The sequence below is a fragment of the Corvus brachyrhynchos genome, unplaced genomic scaffold (genome assembly GCF_000691975.1).
Source record: "Corvus brachyrhynchos isolate BGI_N302 unplaced genomic scaffold, ASM69197v1 scaffold116, whole genome shotgun sequence".
NCBI lineage: Eukaryota > Metazoa > Chordata > Aves > Passeriformes > Corvidae > Corvus > Corvus brachyrhynchos.
The window spans coordinates 899,897-916,409 of NW_008240221.1; the positions used below are offsets into that span (position 1 = coordinate 899,897).

Consider the following 16,513-nt stretch of genomic DNA (forward strand, 5'->3'; position numbering starts at 1 on the left):
TGTTTAAGCTGCTTTGAATCTTCTGTCAAGTTTCCATGGCTTGATGTTGTCTTACAATAAATTACCCATTTTGTAACTTACATCTAATCCATGCCATTTTCTTGGAATTCAAAAAACCTCATTTTATTGCCCCCACCACACACCATCCTTCAAAAACAAAAGTCACATAATATTTTCAAGCATTGTTCAAAAATAAAGCATTTTTGCAACCAATTCTTGCTATGAAACAATATGCACACAAAATGTATTTCTTAAATCCCATAAAATCCTCCAACATGAGGCAAAATGATAGTGTTTAAAAAGTGGCTGCAGACTGCAACATTGTCATTCAAAGCTGTTTTTTTTTTGTCCATTTCAGTTCAAAATACTAAAACATTTAATCACTAAAGCATTAAAAAGAATTTACACTCTATTTATTTTGATCAGCTTACCTCTTCAGAAATATATATACCCCAAAAATGTGCATACATTAGCAGCTATAAACATTACATGGCATATCACACTATGTCAGCTTATATGAAAACGTACAAAATGTGAATGTATTCAAAAAACTATTCTGCAGTTACTATCTTTAAAGCAAGACATAAAATCATTATGAAGTCTTGTAAGCATAACACTGTTTCAAACAGAAATAAATATATAACACTTTCTGGTAAATTACAGCAGCAAAAAACAAGAGGCATCCTTTTTTTAAGCAAGATTTTCATCACTATAGCAGCTGTTCAGACCTGAATTCCTCTCACAGCCTGCTTTATATTTTCCAGTAGGGCTTTATTTTCTGGACTCTGATAACGATCTTGATTTGTATACATGTCCGTCAAAGTGGTCACGTAAGCATCAAAATTTTGTTCATTGATTGGTTCCTACGAGATATTAAATAGTAGTTCATATACAACTTTTATTTTCTTAATTGTATATTCATTTAAGCATAACATATTAGCAAGGCATATTGCCACCATTTTTATAATATTTAAAATGCCTATTTAGCTCTTACTTAATTTTACAGGATACACTGGAACAGGCCCTCCATGTCTGTTAGCAGTTAAATGTATCTCTATGGTTTCAGTGCTGTTACCACAAATATCCAACTGGTTGATGAAACATAAACATAAAAAAAGGTATCTATTGTATGAGGTGAACTGAAGATCGCCAAATTCCTTAACTTGTGCTCTCAATCACTTACCATATGTGGCAGCTGGATATTAGCTAGACTATGAATTAAAGACTGGCTTAAATTGGCCAATTCATGAAGAAGAGACTCATTTTGCTGTTCAATTACTTTGTTCTCCTCTTCTATCGTCTTCAGGTTGCTCTCCATGGTGGTAATCTAAAATGGACAAATTTTTGTACAATGTAATATAAGGCAAATTGGTACAAAGCATGCACTCTTTGAAGGGAGAGAGAACAGAACCACCAGGGAAAGGAGAAAAGGTCTATTCATTCACGCTTAAAAAGGTTTTGCTTGAGTCTGCAGTTCTTATCGTTGCTAAGGCTTTTTTATTCCCACTGTATGTTGTATAACTTTAACAGCTTGTCTTTTCAATACTGGTAATAGTGAGTGAATGAATTTGGATTTGATTCCACTCCTTTAGAGCCTTTCTTGTACAGTCAAAAGGCATTAAGAAGGACCTTAGTTCTACAAGTTCACCCATGCAGTTAAACTCCTAGAAGCTAATCTTAGGGGCACTCTGCAGTAAGTCATCCTTTTCTTATATTTTCAGCTACACATATATCTTGCTAATTAAGCATGCACATCTCCTTGCTGCCAGTGTTTAGCTCTTTGTAAGTATAATTTGACTCTGTGCAAATTCAAAGGGCTGCTTTTGAAAGCTGAACAACTGCATGTTATTGCAATGTATGTACAAATTCAGAAAGTTTTCCAATACATAAAATGACTTGTAAAACTGAAGAAACTGAAGAATATTTGCACATAGCCCTGTGGTATGTACAGGTGAAAACAACTGAGACTGTGGTCTGCCTGTATTACCAGGTGACCAAACACATTAACTCTGACCTTGCATGGTGCCCTGCTTGAGCTAAAAGCATTGCTGAGAGGCAGCTTCCCCGAGTTTGGACAGCATTGTGCTAATGGAGCTACAAGGATTTCAGATGAGCACTGGCTTATGCCCAGCTCATCAAGAGCACATGCAGAGCTCACTCACATCTGTCTGCACTTTCCTCTCTAGCCCTGTCCTTACTTTCCACATGGGGTGGTAACTGTTAACATCTATTACAGGAGTGTACAGTATGCTCTGTGTGGGTATGTAGGTTAAAATATACATTGAAAAGAAAAAAGAAGCCAGTGAAGTGGAAAAAATGCCAAAGAACACAAGGTTTTGAATTCTCAAAATGAGGTTTATCCATTCCTACACTGGCCTAGAGAGTGAGCTATGGGAAGAATTGATACAATTAAAATGCTGATGGGAAGGTCAGAGGTTTGTGCAGTAGTAACAGGCAGAAGGTTATAGGTTCTTAAGTGCATATTAACTTGACCATGGATGTGTAAATTTTTGGAAATTGGTAGCACAGTCAGGTAGTTAGAGGTACCAAGGTTTTGTCTGGACCTAAAGTTTCCGTCTGCTTATTGAAATGCAGGCCATCAGTTGACAGAAGTAACTTTGAAAAGTGATGTGTCTACATGAACAGTCTCTAAGTATCTCTTGCTTTGACTACACGTGCAGTTAATCCAAGTTGCCAGTATTGTAGGGATTTGGTTTTGTCACAATTAATTAATTCTGAGCTATTTCCACAAAAAATAATACTAGGGAAAATAATTTCTTCAGCTTTGAACCTGGACACACATCCTCTTGTCTTATTTTGCTTTCAGCTTTTTTATATTGGGGGGAAAGGCTGTATCCAAATGCAAAACATCTTTCATAGGTGCTTGTTACAGTCAAGTCATGCTCCAAATTCTACCCTAAAATTTTTTTTTTTTTGTATTACAGACCAGAGTGAGGAGTCTGATGCCAATGAAAGCTCAGTTCAGTATGGCATACTGCAGCCACCTCACACTAACTTCATCAGGAGCTGACATTCTACAGATTTTCAATCTAGCTGAGCACTGCAACTTGAATAGATCTTTTTTGCTTTTTTCATGAGATGCTGAGTATCTACAAATACAGTGGCAGCTGATCAGCATATCTCACCACTTCACTTAGTATTCATCTGTAAGTATCTTAAGAAAGCTGGCATATTCAGTTGTTGTATTTGTTTGCTTAAAGGCTGAACACATTTTACCCTAAAACTAAGAAATGTTTACTTGTATGTATTCTGAAAATAGGATAATGTGTTGTTTGAATGAGATGCACAACTATTTGCAGATTTTTTCTTCCCCTCTGCCCTTTATGTTTCTGCTCCTCTCATATTTGCACATTAAATTTGAACAAATTTACTAGAAGATCTTAGATTGAAAATACTTTCTCCAAAGTCTTAAGCAAAAAGGCAGCTGAGTAAAGGAGAGTCTTATAAATGCTCCAACGAAAAAAAAGGCTTGACATTTCACTTTATTAAATAGTAAAGTTCTACATGGAAGAATTTCCTGTTCCTGTCACATGAAAAACCTTCACTGGCACTTATAATCATATGGGTTGCAAATCTGTATCAAACAAGACTGTTGCTACTTCTGGTGTTCACATAACTTCCACTATTTTCCCACTGCACATTCCCCATCTGTCAAATCTTACTGAAATCTGAGTTGCACAATGAATTTCAAAAGGTTTATCAGCAAACACTTTGTTATGTCCAATATAATTTTACTGTTGCAGATAAAGGGGACTGTTGACTTTGATCCTTTAAATAGTTTGATAATGACTGTGATGTAACTCTCTATGTGTTGTAAATGTAAATTGCTTTTCTTCAGGAGAGTGTATGAATTTAAAACTAAGGCGTCTGAATTTTTACTGAAGTTTAACTTAGTTGGGATTCTCTGCAAGGCCTTAGTATCTGGTTGGGTAAGAGCAGGTAAGTATTAGACCAGATTACCCAGAGATTGTGGAATTTCGAGTATAGGAGGTAAAGAACAGGTTAGACAAGCACCTATCAGGATTGTCTTAGGAAGATCTTAGGAGGTAGAGATGACTGGTGGACAAAATAATGTTTTCATGGTCTCTTGTACCTCTACTTTTTAAAATCCCATTGATCATTTTAATAACAGTATGTGTCACTGCCAGTCACTCTACCCTTTTTTAAAATCTGCTGCACTGAAGTGTGAAAAGTATCCTTTTAACTTGACGGTAAAATTATCAGCTGAGCTTTCCTTTACCAAGAACATGCAATGGTTCCACAAAGTGCCTAATCTGATTTCTAAGAATATGCAATGGCACTGGTTTGAAGTATGAAAGCTGGAACTGAGACCACTAAAATATGGCTTCTGTACTCATTTCAGATCAAAGCTTGATGTGAAATTCCTAGATAAATCTGAAACTCAATACATGTTTATGCCTGTGATAGTGTTATCATGGCTTTATTTTTCAATTCATCTGGCCAAATATAAAATTGAAAGTGCAGTAAATTATTGACAACTGGAGCATTTACCAATGTACCTGTAACAGCCAAATGGCTTCACATTTTTTTAAAACTCAGCTAAATCAGTCTGTATGTGAATAGCATCTACAGTGTATTAAGCAGAAGAAAACAAAGCAATTGGAAGCAGCCAGATCCAAAACTTATGACCAAATTTCTCAAGAATAAATATATGCAATTTTCCTGCCATTCATTATTATTCTTGCTGTATGTTCTTGCAGATTTTGTCCTCATTACCCTATGGTTATATTTGGTCACATTAGGAAACTGTGTAAACTGTGAATCAAATCCTATGAAGGCTAAATAATGACAACAATACTCTGAATGCAGGCATAAAGTAACAGTGAGGTTTAAGTATCAATTTGGCTTGATTTGAAGTCAAATAAAAACCAAGTTGAAGAGGCAGATCCTGCCTTGCATTTACGAGTATACAAGAGGAGAAGGAGAATAGACATGGTGCCCATCTCCACAAGCAGCAGACAAAGAAGTAACAAGGAATGAATGGTTTACTCTGTTTCCATTGAGATCATTTGGATGACTGTGATCCTGGGACTGAAGACTGACACATGGGGACTGTGATGAATTTCACTGTTGGTGTCCACGCTCAAATAATGTGAACACACAAGCACCAGAGTCTATGCAGGACACTGAAAAATTCTAGGGAAATTCAATTGATTTTCTTCTTTTGCTTTTTCCATCCAGTGTTAGGACTGCTGAATAATGGAATTTTAGATAATAGTCTAATGTTAGGTTTTCTGCTTTTTTTTCCCCCCAACAAATTTATGTGGAATGAAAAAAGAATTAAGCTGGATCTCTGGGACCACTGCTGCTGCCAAGGGCTGCACTTAGGGTATCACATGATGAAGTGTAACAGGTGTTCATTCCTCTATCTGAATTTCCTCTTCAAGACATGGCAAAAGCCATGTTGTTCATCTGGGCTCCTTCACCTTGTAACTTATGTTAATGACCATGTTGCCACACAATATTTTAACTGCTATTAGAAAGGCATAGCCTTATCAAGGGGAAATACCAAGCTGACCATGGCACGTCATGCTTTGCCATTATTTTAAAGAATGTATTTTGCTGAGTTCTTTTTGGTTTTTTTACTGTTGGGAACTGATGTGGAAAGTGCATAATGAACACTGTTTTCAGATTTATAAATAGCAAATTATGGATAGATATCATAATATATAAGAAACATAAAAGGGAACAATACATTTCCTATATTTCTTTTAATCAGTCATATAGAAAAAGCATCTTGAATTTAGGGCTTCATAAAACTGTTACCTGAGTTCTGAGTTTAATCATATCAGCTTCCATCTGGGAGTTGGATTCATTTAGTTCTTTGATTTCTTCATCTAACTGTTTAATTTCTTCATCATTTTCTATACCTGTGTGACATAAAAATAAAGTGTCAAAATAATTTAGGTTTAAATCAGAGCTCAGTGAATTAAATATTTCCATATTTGAAAATAAATTTATTTCAAGCAAGAAAGAAAAAGGAAGCATTCTTCAAACTTTTATTCTGAAGTTAAAAAGAAGTATTTTCCACTACTTTTCCTTCTTACATTGCAGTCATTCTCCAGTGAAAGTGTTGAAAATGCCTAGAGGATCAAAAGGATCTTTAACTTTATATACACTCATTTAACTCTATATTACAAGAAATGCACCTGCAGCAACAAATTTCACTCCACTGTCATACATAATTTATTTAAAGAGTATGTCCACTTACAGATCTTCTGAAGGAAAGTAAAAAACCTTAACATGCTAATCTCTTCATATCACAGCATTATCAAAATGACCTGTAACTTGTGTTGATACCGGGGGTTGCCCTGACCCAGGTGCAGCACCTTGCCCCAGTCTTGTTAAACATCACAAGATTCCCATGGGCCACTTCTCGAGCTTGTCCAGGTCCCTCTGGATGGCATCCTGTCCTTCAGGTCTGTCACTGCACCACTCAGCTTGGTGTCATCTGCAAATTTGCTGAGGGTCCACTTGATCCCTTCATCCATGTCATTAATGATGATATTAATTACACTGGTACCAATATGGACTTCTGAGGGACACCACTTGTCAGTGATGTCCATAGGGACACTGAGCCATTGACCACTGGATGTGACAATCCAACCAATTCCTTATTCACCTAACACTCCACTCATCAAATGCATCTCTCTCCAGTTTAGAGAGAAGGACGCTGTGGGAGACCATGGCTATGTCTTTACAGAAGTTCAGGTAAGTGACTTCCTATCCCTTTCCTTGTCCACTGATGTAGTCACCCCATCAGTGGACTGGGTTGCTTAGGCAGGCCATGCGTCCAAGTAGCCAAAATATCCACATATTACTCCATAAGGCATTCTTCCTGGGCACGGCAGATACAGTTTTCAATACTACCCAGGTTGTAGAGAAAGTAACACCCAGATCTTGCACTCCCTGGTTACAAGCTCTTGAACAAAGACAGCCACTGCGTTCTCCAGCTGTGCTGGCCGTGTGGGCAGAGGTGCCTCTTGCACTGCATTCAGATGCTCTGTGGCTCTAAATGCAGTTAACACCAGCAGTTAAGAAGGCATGCACTGTCACTGACTAAGTGACTACATAGTTTTCCAAGCAAATTCGGGACTTGGGCACCTCCCAGACAAATCTTTTGCGTATTCTTTACTTGAACTAAAGCACCTACGTTTTGCTTTCACTGCACTTCAACTACCAGGGTACTATCCTGACTTTCATCCAAGGTACTTTCATCATCTTCCCTGCAACTCAAGGTTCCCAGGAAGAATTACGATTACTGGAGCTGAAATGGCACAAAGCCATCTCCATCCGCCAGAGGTTACAGAGCCATAGGTCCAAATGAATTCAGGGGAACTCAGGAGGAATTGGCATTCCGGAAATAAACCCTTTTTCTCTTCTGAATCCTGCAACAATATAAGGCTAACTACTGACCTTTGATGAATGAAATGTGAACCAGCAAATTATAATGGTATATTCTACTTTGAAATATTTTAGATTTATATAGACATAACTCAGTCTGACTGCTCTACTCCTGGCTCAGGTTTCCAGAGCATAAAGCCTGGTTTCACTTCTACTGACAGTGAATTCCCAATTTATACAGAGTGGATTTATACATGTAGGAGAAAAGGCAGGAGAGTAACAGTAACTTTAGTTTACAGAGAATTAGTATTTAAGGAGGTAATGATTAAAAATTTACCATTACTGGCCCGCTGCTTTATTGTTAGCATTTGTTCTCCAGACAGCTTTGCTTTCTTCATTGCTGAAGTAGCTCTGGGGCATCCTGATAAACTGTGAACAGTAAGGAGCCTGTTAATTTTGACAGGTCATCGAAAAGAAATCTGTAATCCAAAACTGTAATAAAAACAGTATCAGAGACATAGTTTATCTTCACTGCCTAGCATTGAAAGAGTGCACTAGTCTGAAAAAGAAAAGGACTTACCAGTAGTGATTTCATTGTTGTGTTTTTTCTTCCAAATTCTTTTTGCATAGCCAGCTAATATAAAAGTCAGATATACAGTCCAATTTTTTAAAGACAAAATACTTTTAATAAAACGTTTTATTTTAAAAGCAGTTTTTGTGTTAATATTTCCACTTGAATTTACATGTCCCTGCTTTGAACTTCCACCCTTTTTTGATTGAAATGTTCAAACATGGAACTGAATGATGAGAGGACATGAGCAACCTCTCACATCCAAATGACTAGCTCTCATAAACTGTGCTTTTCTTTGTGATATTGTGAATATCACCTATGGAGCTGACTAAATTGCTGTTTTCTAAATTTTTTCTTAAAATGGCAGTAACTATGTGTTGGCTGTTTTTTTGGAGCCCAAGGAAAGTCATTCCAATAAAAATGACCTTGTCTTGACAGGGGATATATATGCCTTATAATACATATTTGTTACATTTATGGATGTACATTCAGTTATCTCCTCTCTCATGTTGCAAAAATATTAAGCTTTTTAATTACATTGTACAAAACAGTTTGACAGCAAATGCAGTCTTAGCAGGCTTTATTGTAAAAAATAAAAGTAATGATCAGACAGTGCTCACTATTTAACAAATAATGGTACACACCAAACTACCTCCTTTTTCCAGAATCATATCTTTAATGTAGTTGCACTACCACAGATAAGAGAAAATATGTATTAAATCTAATTTAATGATGGAAAACTATAATCTTATTCTAAGGAAGCCCTAGCTTTAGTGAAGGGAATTTGGAAGCTTGCTAAACAATTTCCTGTTGTCTCAACATTTCAGTTTTCATAGCCATGGAAACTGAGTAACATCACGTAGTTCTCATTGCATACAGGCACATTTATATTTCCTCTCCAGATGCAAAGGAAGACTTTTATTTACAATTTTTAATTGTGCAAATCAGATTCAAATCTAATACTCAAATAATCACTCTGTAATATGGAGGAAAGCAGTGTATTTGATTAAAAGCAATTCCTTAAGTAAAGAGACAACTTTCTTCTAAATAAAGTCCTCTAATTTACATATAGTGTTTGATTATTTAAAATGTTTCTCTGAAAAGCCTGCTACCAAGTGCAGTAATACAAAAAAGTATTGCTCTTAGAAAAATATATAAAAAAATTTATTTTCTCAGCAAAAGAATCTGTGCTCAACATTTTCTACAGCTTTGTGACTAAGAAGATGTATAATAAAGCAATACTAGTAGTATCAAGAAATAGCATGACCTAGTAGCTTTTGGCTGTAGCTTAGTTGGTAGGACGCCAAATTACTGTTCCAAGGTCTGCTATGGATTCAGTGTGTGACTGTAAACAACTGTCCTCTTGAAGTGTCAAAGGGAGCCTTAAAGACGATTAAGGAGGAGAGGATTTGGCATCTTGGGAAAAAATGTTGGCACAGAGAAAGAAATGAGATAACAGTATATACAAAGTTTCTGCATCATTTAACTGACTTCATTTTTGTAATCTTTCTGTTGATTTAATGAATTGTCTCATATTTTGTCCTCACTCTTTTTTAGAACAAGTTAGCATCACTGGGCATTACAACAACTGCATTAGTTTATTCTCATCTTGCTCTGTAGCCTTTTCCTCTCTAAAAGTCTTGACTGATGACAGCATAGGGAATCCCTCAAAGTAAAATCAGCCTTCAAACAGCCTAAAAGTACAGCATTCAAACAGACCAACAAGAAATCTGGATGCTAGAACAGCACACCTGAGAGCACACAAAAACAATCAAACAAAAAAAATTTTGTTCAGAAGTATTAGAAATCTACTGTGAGACTCAGCGTGCCTAAATCCAAATTTTGGTGCCAAGGACCTGATCTTGTTCCCGGGCCATGGTTCTATACACCAAGTTTTCAGGACTGCCTAAACCTGTAGATATCTTTTCAGCTTGTCTGGAAGGTTGCCTCTCCACTGGTATGCCCAGGGTGCTCCAAGGTGCGCTCTCACCCTGAGGCCCCAGGTACAAAGTTCCATATGTACAATACTAAGCTTTCCTATTCCACAAAATGGAGTGGTCACATTCTAGCTGGCAAACAGCAACTCCTGTGGCCCATTGCCATTGGAGAGAGATCGAGTGCCAGGGTAGGCATGTAGGGAGCACCTATAGCTCGGCTGCAGTTCAGGCACCTGGGCACCAGATGCCTTCTGCCTAAACCGGACCACAAAGATCTGGGTGCTGTGCTCCATCCTTGCTGCTAGAACTGTTGGAGAGTCCTTCTGCATGGATTATCTACCTTCTTCTGGAGGCACCCAGATGAACCGTGAGTTAGTGAGGGGAAAGGCAAAGGGCTTATTTTTTGGGCATACAAGTGAGGATGCAGAAGGCTTCCACATTCTGTAGCCAGATTAGTTTTGTTCTAACCCGCTGGTGATTTAATACAATATGCACAGACAAAGGAGGGCTTTGACCAAAATGGGTTTCTTGAAATGCATCTGCATGCCTAAGCCACAAGCTTCTTCTTTTTGCTTCCCCAATCCTTACATGCATGGCTTTAACGTGCATCATACACCTCTATGATTACTTTTAGCTTGTTACGTGTTCGTCCTTAAGAGGCTATGAATGAAAAGATGGTCCCAAATTTTCCAGTGGCTTTATGCAATTCAAGAAAGAGTTCAAAACTCCCAAAGGTATCCTGCTCACCACAGAGGAAGATGCCAAAGCCAGAGCACGCCATTGACTTCCTATGCAGGTCTTTTCTGGCAAATCTGTCTCTTCGTTATTTGTATATCATATTGTAAGCAGATTATCTCACTTTCCTGAGCCAGGCACTTTCAGTGAAGCAGATACCAAGTTAGTAACCTAAATTAGAGTATTGAATTTTGCTACAGTTTGTTTAACGTGTCTAAATTCTTCAAAAATGAGTTAGTCAAATATAGCAATGTGCATCCTTTTTGCTTTGCTCTGTTCTTAATTAAGTTACCTAAAACTGTTTTAAGTAACTAAAAAAGTAAATTAGGACTTTTAGAATAAGCTTCTACTCTGCAAGGACATTCAACCTCTTCCATTTTATCTTATTGATTATGTTTACTACTACTGAAAGCAACTGCTCTTTGTCTGATTTGAGAACAACCAAAAGAAGTCAGGATATATGCACCAAAAGTGGACTATTGTACAGAGGCTGAACCTCATAGAGGTGTAAAGTTAACCAAAAAGCTTGAATTGAAATCCCAGTGAGACAGAGCTGCCTGAGATTTCTAGAAGACTGGGGGGTAGAAGGAGACAGAAGCCAAAAGGAGACAGAAAATAGTAGATACGATTTTTTTTTTTTCCTGTGACTGGCAAACAAAAGAATACAACTGAAAGGTATTTCAGTGCTTTAAGAGTTATGCAACATATGCTTTAAGTATCTCAAAAATGAAAAAAAGACCACGAGAAACATCTAGGTAGTAGTTTTGTTAAGGATAATACTTATCCTCACATTAAGTATGGTATGAAGCTGTGTCAGGGGAGGTTTAGGTTGAATATTAGGAAAAGGTTCTTCACCCAGAGGGAGGTTGGGCACTGGAACAGGCTCCCCAGGGAAGTTGTCACAGCACCAAGCCTGACAGAGCTCAAGAAGTATTTGGACAATATTCTTCAGGCACATGGAGTGATTCTTGGGGCTGGACTTAGATGATCCTTGTGGGTGCCTTCCAACTCAAGATACTCTATGCTTAAGTTTGAAGCCTTTACAGTTGATGTTTGTCATAGGTTTTCAAACTTTACACTGACTTTTACATAATTCTGCAGCTTAATCATTCCAGCAAAGAACTAGTAAAATTAATCACAATTATCTCACTTGCTCTTGCCATTATTCTCATACACATGGAAATTATAAGAAAATATAAACATAGTTGAGTACTCTTTCCATAATAAAAATGAGTTAGACTTTCTAACAACATTGCTGGGGTACTGCTGTAATAAATTCAGTATAAACGTGCCAAGCCATGCATTATCTCTGTCAGACTCTGGATGCCACAGGGCTTGAAGGTACAGCATTTTGGTGGGACTGTGAGAAGCACCAGCACCCGGCTCCTGGGTCCCTCTGAGTTTCTGATCCACCAAGAGCTGTGAGTCTCTCTTGTATCAACAACCAGATGACCATCAGCACCTTATTTTGTTGGGATGCAATGTGTCTTTGCTCTTGATTAATTTCTACTGTTGGGCTTAACCTCTAATTTGAGAAAGAAAAGTATGGTCTGGCAATTCATCCTAGAAAATCACCCTCTGCCATAACTTAACAAAATACTATAAAGACTATATGGTGATTGTATCTATTAGAATTGAACATAACGTGAAGAATGAATTTTCTTTCTGGTTTAGCACTGTGGTTATCTTAATGCAACCAGTGCCTTGCCATATATTCAGTGGATTTGAAAAGGGGGTGAAATGTGTTCAAAAATAAAATGAAAATTAGTGGTGAAAAAAAGTTTTAAAGGGGTATTTAGGTAGTGTTCAGTGCACATTTACTGAGAAATTAAAAAATAAATAAATGTGGGCTAAAATCCTGAACTGCTTCAAGAATGTAATTGCATTGTCTTCAGGGATGTAAACAACAGAGGCCACCAGAGTGGAAGATCATTGACCAAATGGAGCAATTGTCTGGGTGACCGATTTTAGTTATCTGGGTTCCAGCTGTGTGTTAAATACATTTTTTTCCTCAGCACACAGATGCAGTTTAGTCCCTCTTGAAGCTGAAGAAATTGCACTTGGCTTGTCAAGTGAAGAAAACACTTTCCAAACAGAGAAGTAGGGATATGGGAAAGGAGTAGATAAAGGTCAAATAAAACACAACTTTTATATTTGGTATGTCAAAGTTGAAGTTGACAAGTTTACAAAGAAAGTTGTTGAAGTTTACAAAGAAAGAAACAGGGTGTAAAGAAACCAGAGCCTCAACCTGTAGTACCCAAAAAGCATTCTAAGGACAAACTTCATAAACCCTGCAAGATGTTTATAGATTCACTACCACAGCGATTTTTCAAAAAGAAAATGAAACACTTCTCCTGTTTATTAAAAATAGCATTGTCTATAGACTAGAGGAAAGAACAAGTCACTTTCAAGGGACCTCTTTTAACTAGAGATACATTCAAAACAAGCCCCAGATGTAAATTCTTTTGAAATTCAGGGAAATACAGATCACAGTGAGAATGACTGTTTTATTTTGTTAATGGCTGAAACCTTACTTTTACGACTAAGCTCCTCAACTATTTGCTAATGTTTGAAGTTCAAGTTAAGAGATCAAACTCAGTGATCAAAGTAGCCCATTCCTTGGTTTAATATTAAATCCATGAACTATTCCTTTTTTCCTATGTTGAAGGGTATCAGCTTTAGCGATTTCCTTATTCCCATGAGTAAATTCTGCTACACACCTTAAAGGATTAAATACTCTATGCACAGCTCCAGCGTAGATAAAAGGAACCCTCCCTAAACCAGCACTCAGTTTTATTTACATTCAAGGGTGATTGGCTTTTCCCCAGGTTTTTACTGAGATGTGAAGCAAAGGGAATCCAGGAGAGAGGTTTTGCAAACAAGGTAGTTTTGTTTGCATGGAGATTGACGTGACTCATAGAGGAATCTCTTCTCCCTACTGACCACACAACCCCAACTGTCTTTGTATGGTGTCGGGTGTCGGAAAAAAAATCATCTGTTCAGCTCAGTTTCAGAATTCTTCACTGGAAAAGAATGATTTTTATTAATGCGGCCCTTTATAGGTCTTGTTTCCTGGCTAAAGCCTTTTGTTTGGTTGGTTGGTTGGCTGGTTGGGGTTTTTTGTGGGTTTTTAGGGTGCATTTACAACTCACACCTGAATGCTTGGGGTGAAAAACTTCAATTTTGAATCAGGAGGGAAATCTAATACTAGATACTAAATACTAATACTACAAATACTAAAAGTTCGATGTAATGTGGAAAGTGACAGCTCTGAATTCAAATTGCTTTCCGAAGTTGCTGAGGAAAGTAGCTGATATTTTATTCTGTTTAAATAGATCTTTGCATTGGCTTCAGCAGTAAGAAAAATTAAACCGCTACCCAAATGGTCATAAAAAAAATATAGCCATTATGATTAAAACAAAATGCAAGCTTTCCAAAATTATTTTAATGATATCTGATCATTGTTTCAGAATGACTTTCTGGAAAGAACTATGTTCTTATTTTAGGGGGGGAGGGTTGAATTAGCATTAAAATCTGGTCAGTCAGGACAATGAGATAGAGTGAATGGCCACCCAGAAGAAGATAAGGTTTTTGGGGTTTTTTATTGGAGATTTAAAAGGTAAGACAGCGTTATAGCTTAATTATGCCTATCCCTCATAACAAAAGAATAAAGCATGCATCAGGCAAGAAAAAAAAATAGAAATTATGCAGAATTGTTAACATGGCAAAGCTGAGAGAAAAGGCCCTGAGAGCAGACTCAATTTGAAAGGAAGCCCCCTGGGGCATAAATATACACCAGAAAAGGGATTAATGAATCTTGAAATGCTGGGACTGTAAGAGCACTGCCAAAGTTGCCCTTCAGCTGGGCACAGTAGTCCCTTGGCAAATTTACATCATATTTAGTTAACTGAAGCTGCTTAGTCAGCAAAACAGCTTTGTGGGTGGGCTTCTCACATGTGTTAACGAGCTTTGATCTGTATCATCCCTGAAGAGGGAAGGAGGTTTGGCTCTTGCCCAACATGCAACAATTGCTCAAAAATCTCTTGTTTATTCTTTGGTGAGTGAGTACCCACTGCAGCACATTACATGACTTACAGATGACCCCAGCACTGAGCCGTACACTTAATGGCAAACAACTGAGTGCCCCAGGAGCTGGGGGCTGGCTTCTGCAAAGCTTATCAGCCTCTCCTGTCTGGTGACTGCCCACAACAGGACAGATGACCTGAAGACCAGTATATACTGGGCTGTTGAATAGGGCATGTATTGTGAAGGAGAAAGGTTGAGACTTCCTGTATATAAATAGCTAAGGTGTATGTTTAGCTACACACCTCTGATTAGTGCTCTTCGGCAGCTCAAAATTTCAAGTGATCTATTTAGTGACCAAGTCCAGCTCACTCTGGCACTTAAAATGAAGCACAATTTCTCTAAACACTTGTACAGACAGCAAAGAGAAAAAGTACTTCAAGAGGAAAATTCATGCCTCCTGAAATCTAAAAAGTCATCATGTATTCCCTGCTTTTTATGGGCTATGTCTGGAATGAGGACAAGCAGACTTATAACCAGACAGCTTCTGCTAAGTGCCTGAAATCTAGGAGGTGTCACATTGCAAGCACCTGTACAATTGCTGTCTGCTGCAATTTGTCAGGTCTGCTCAGCAAAATTAGTTTTCTTGTTTATATTGTGCAGTCTGCTTTTTCTAATATGGATTCCTTATTATTTTCTCTGTGACTTTCCCAAGGTAAGTAAACCTCTTAAGTCCCTTTGGATTAGCTTACTCTTAAGAGCCTTCCAGTTTAACAGATAGTACATCTGATTAAAATACTATTCCGTCCTTCTTCCAGCTTGTAATGAAAAGAGCTGGCAGAACTACCTAGAGTCAAAGGGCCTGACTCTTTCAACAACCAGGCTCTGCATTTAGTCACTTCTAACTTTTGCCAGATTTTAACTGATCTGACTGAAATCTTCAATAGTAACTGTCTGGCCAGGCTAATTTTTTTTTCCAAATGTCATTGGAAAAATATTTCTATTTCTCACAATATACTTCTATACCACTGTTTTGTCCATATACATTGTTTTGTACCTACTGAGGGGAACAAAAAAGTCCAAATAATTCAGTGAATAACTCTAACTGTCCATGAATTGGAGCAAGAAATGACATTTCATGGGGTGTTGCTCTGAGTTTAGAGATGCATTCTGCTATTCTCATAAAAACGAAAGTAGATTTGGCAGAGCTATAAGCCTCTGACAGACTGTCCCTTGGACATACTAAGTGGATGTGAATTAGTGTTTAGTGCCAGACCCTCCATGTACTTTGTGCATATGAGAACTGGGAGACTTCCCTGCCACCAGTCCTGTTCAGGGCTGCAGGGCCTGGAGCAGAAGAATGCTTGCTGGAAGCAATGCCTGAGACTGCCAGTCCTGTTCTGCCAGTGGACCAACTACCTCAAATGCTGGAGACTGAGAAGCTCAGAAGTAAGAAGACTGAACAGGAGCCACAGGGACAGAAAAGAGAAAAGGACCAGAACACTAAAGTAGGAGAGAAGGAGGATGGGAAGAGAAAGGTGTTGAAATATGGTTTAGGAGGACCCTTTTCCTTTAAGCTTATGGGTCAACACAAAATTACTAAGTAAAAAAATCCTGTGTACTGTAGGACCCACCACAAAGATTTTATTTTAATTTTTTTTTCTTTATGTATACTATTATTACATTTAATTGCCACATTTCTTTCTTTGTCTTCTTGGAAATGTCAATGCACTTCCATGTCTGTCATCTTTTAATTATGTCATCATGATGATGCTTATCATTGTCAGTTGTAGCTGCTGTTAAATGCAGTGAATTTGGTTAGTTCTTCTATACTCTTAATGATGTATGATGTTCTCCTGCT

The 16,513-nt window shown here is 37.7% G+C and overlaps 1 protein-coding gene across 17 annotated transcripts in view; it reads right to left on the bottom strand.

The window, feature by feature from the left end:
- The window catches only part of MYT1L (myelin transcription factor 1 like), a 320,395-nt gene that overhangs the window by 1,934 nt on the left and 301,948 nt on the right, over positions 1–16,513 (bottom strand). For 11 of the 17 annotated variants that reach the window (XM_017745019.1, XM_017745023.1, XM_017745020.1 and 8 more), the window contains 4 exons: positions 7,724–7,815; positions 5,803–5,912; positions 1,184–1,327; positions 1–863 (listed from right to left, as the gene is read on the bottom strand). The exon at positions 1–863 is cut by the window's left edge and continues 1,934 nt beyond it. In XM_017745019.1, the coding sequence (XP_017600508.1) occupies positions 723–863; positions 1,184–1,327; positions 5,803–5,912; positions 7,724–7,815 (487 nt within the window). In that variant the 3' untranslated portion in view covers positions 1–722. The remainder of the gene's footprint in view (positions 864–1,183; positions 1,328–5,802; positions 5,913–7,723; positions 7,816–16,513) is intronic. The other 6 variants (XM_017745030.1, XM_017745028.1, XM_017745029.1 and 3 more) reach the window with 1 other exon arrangement.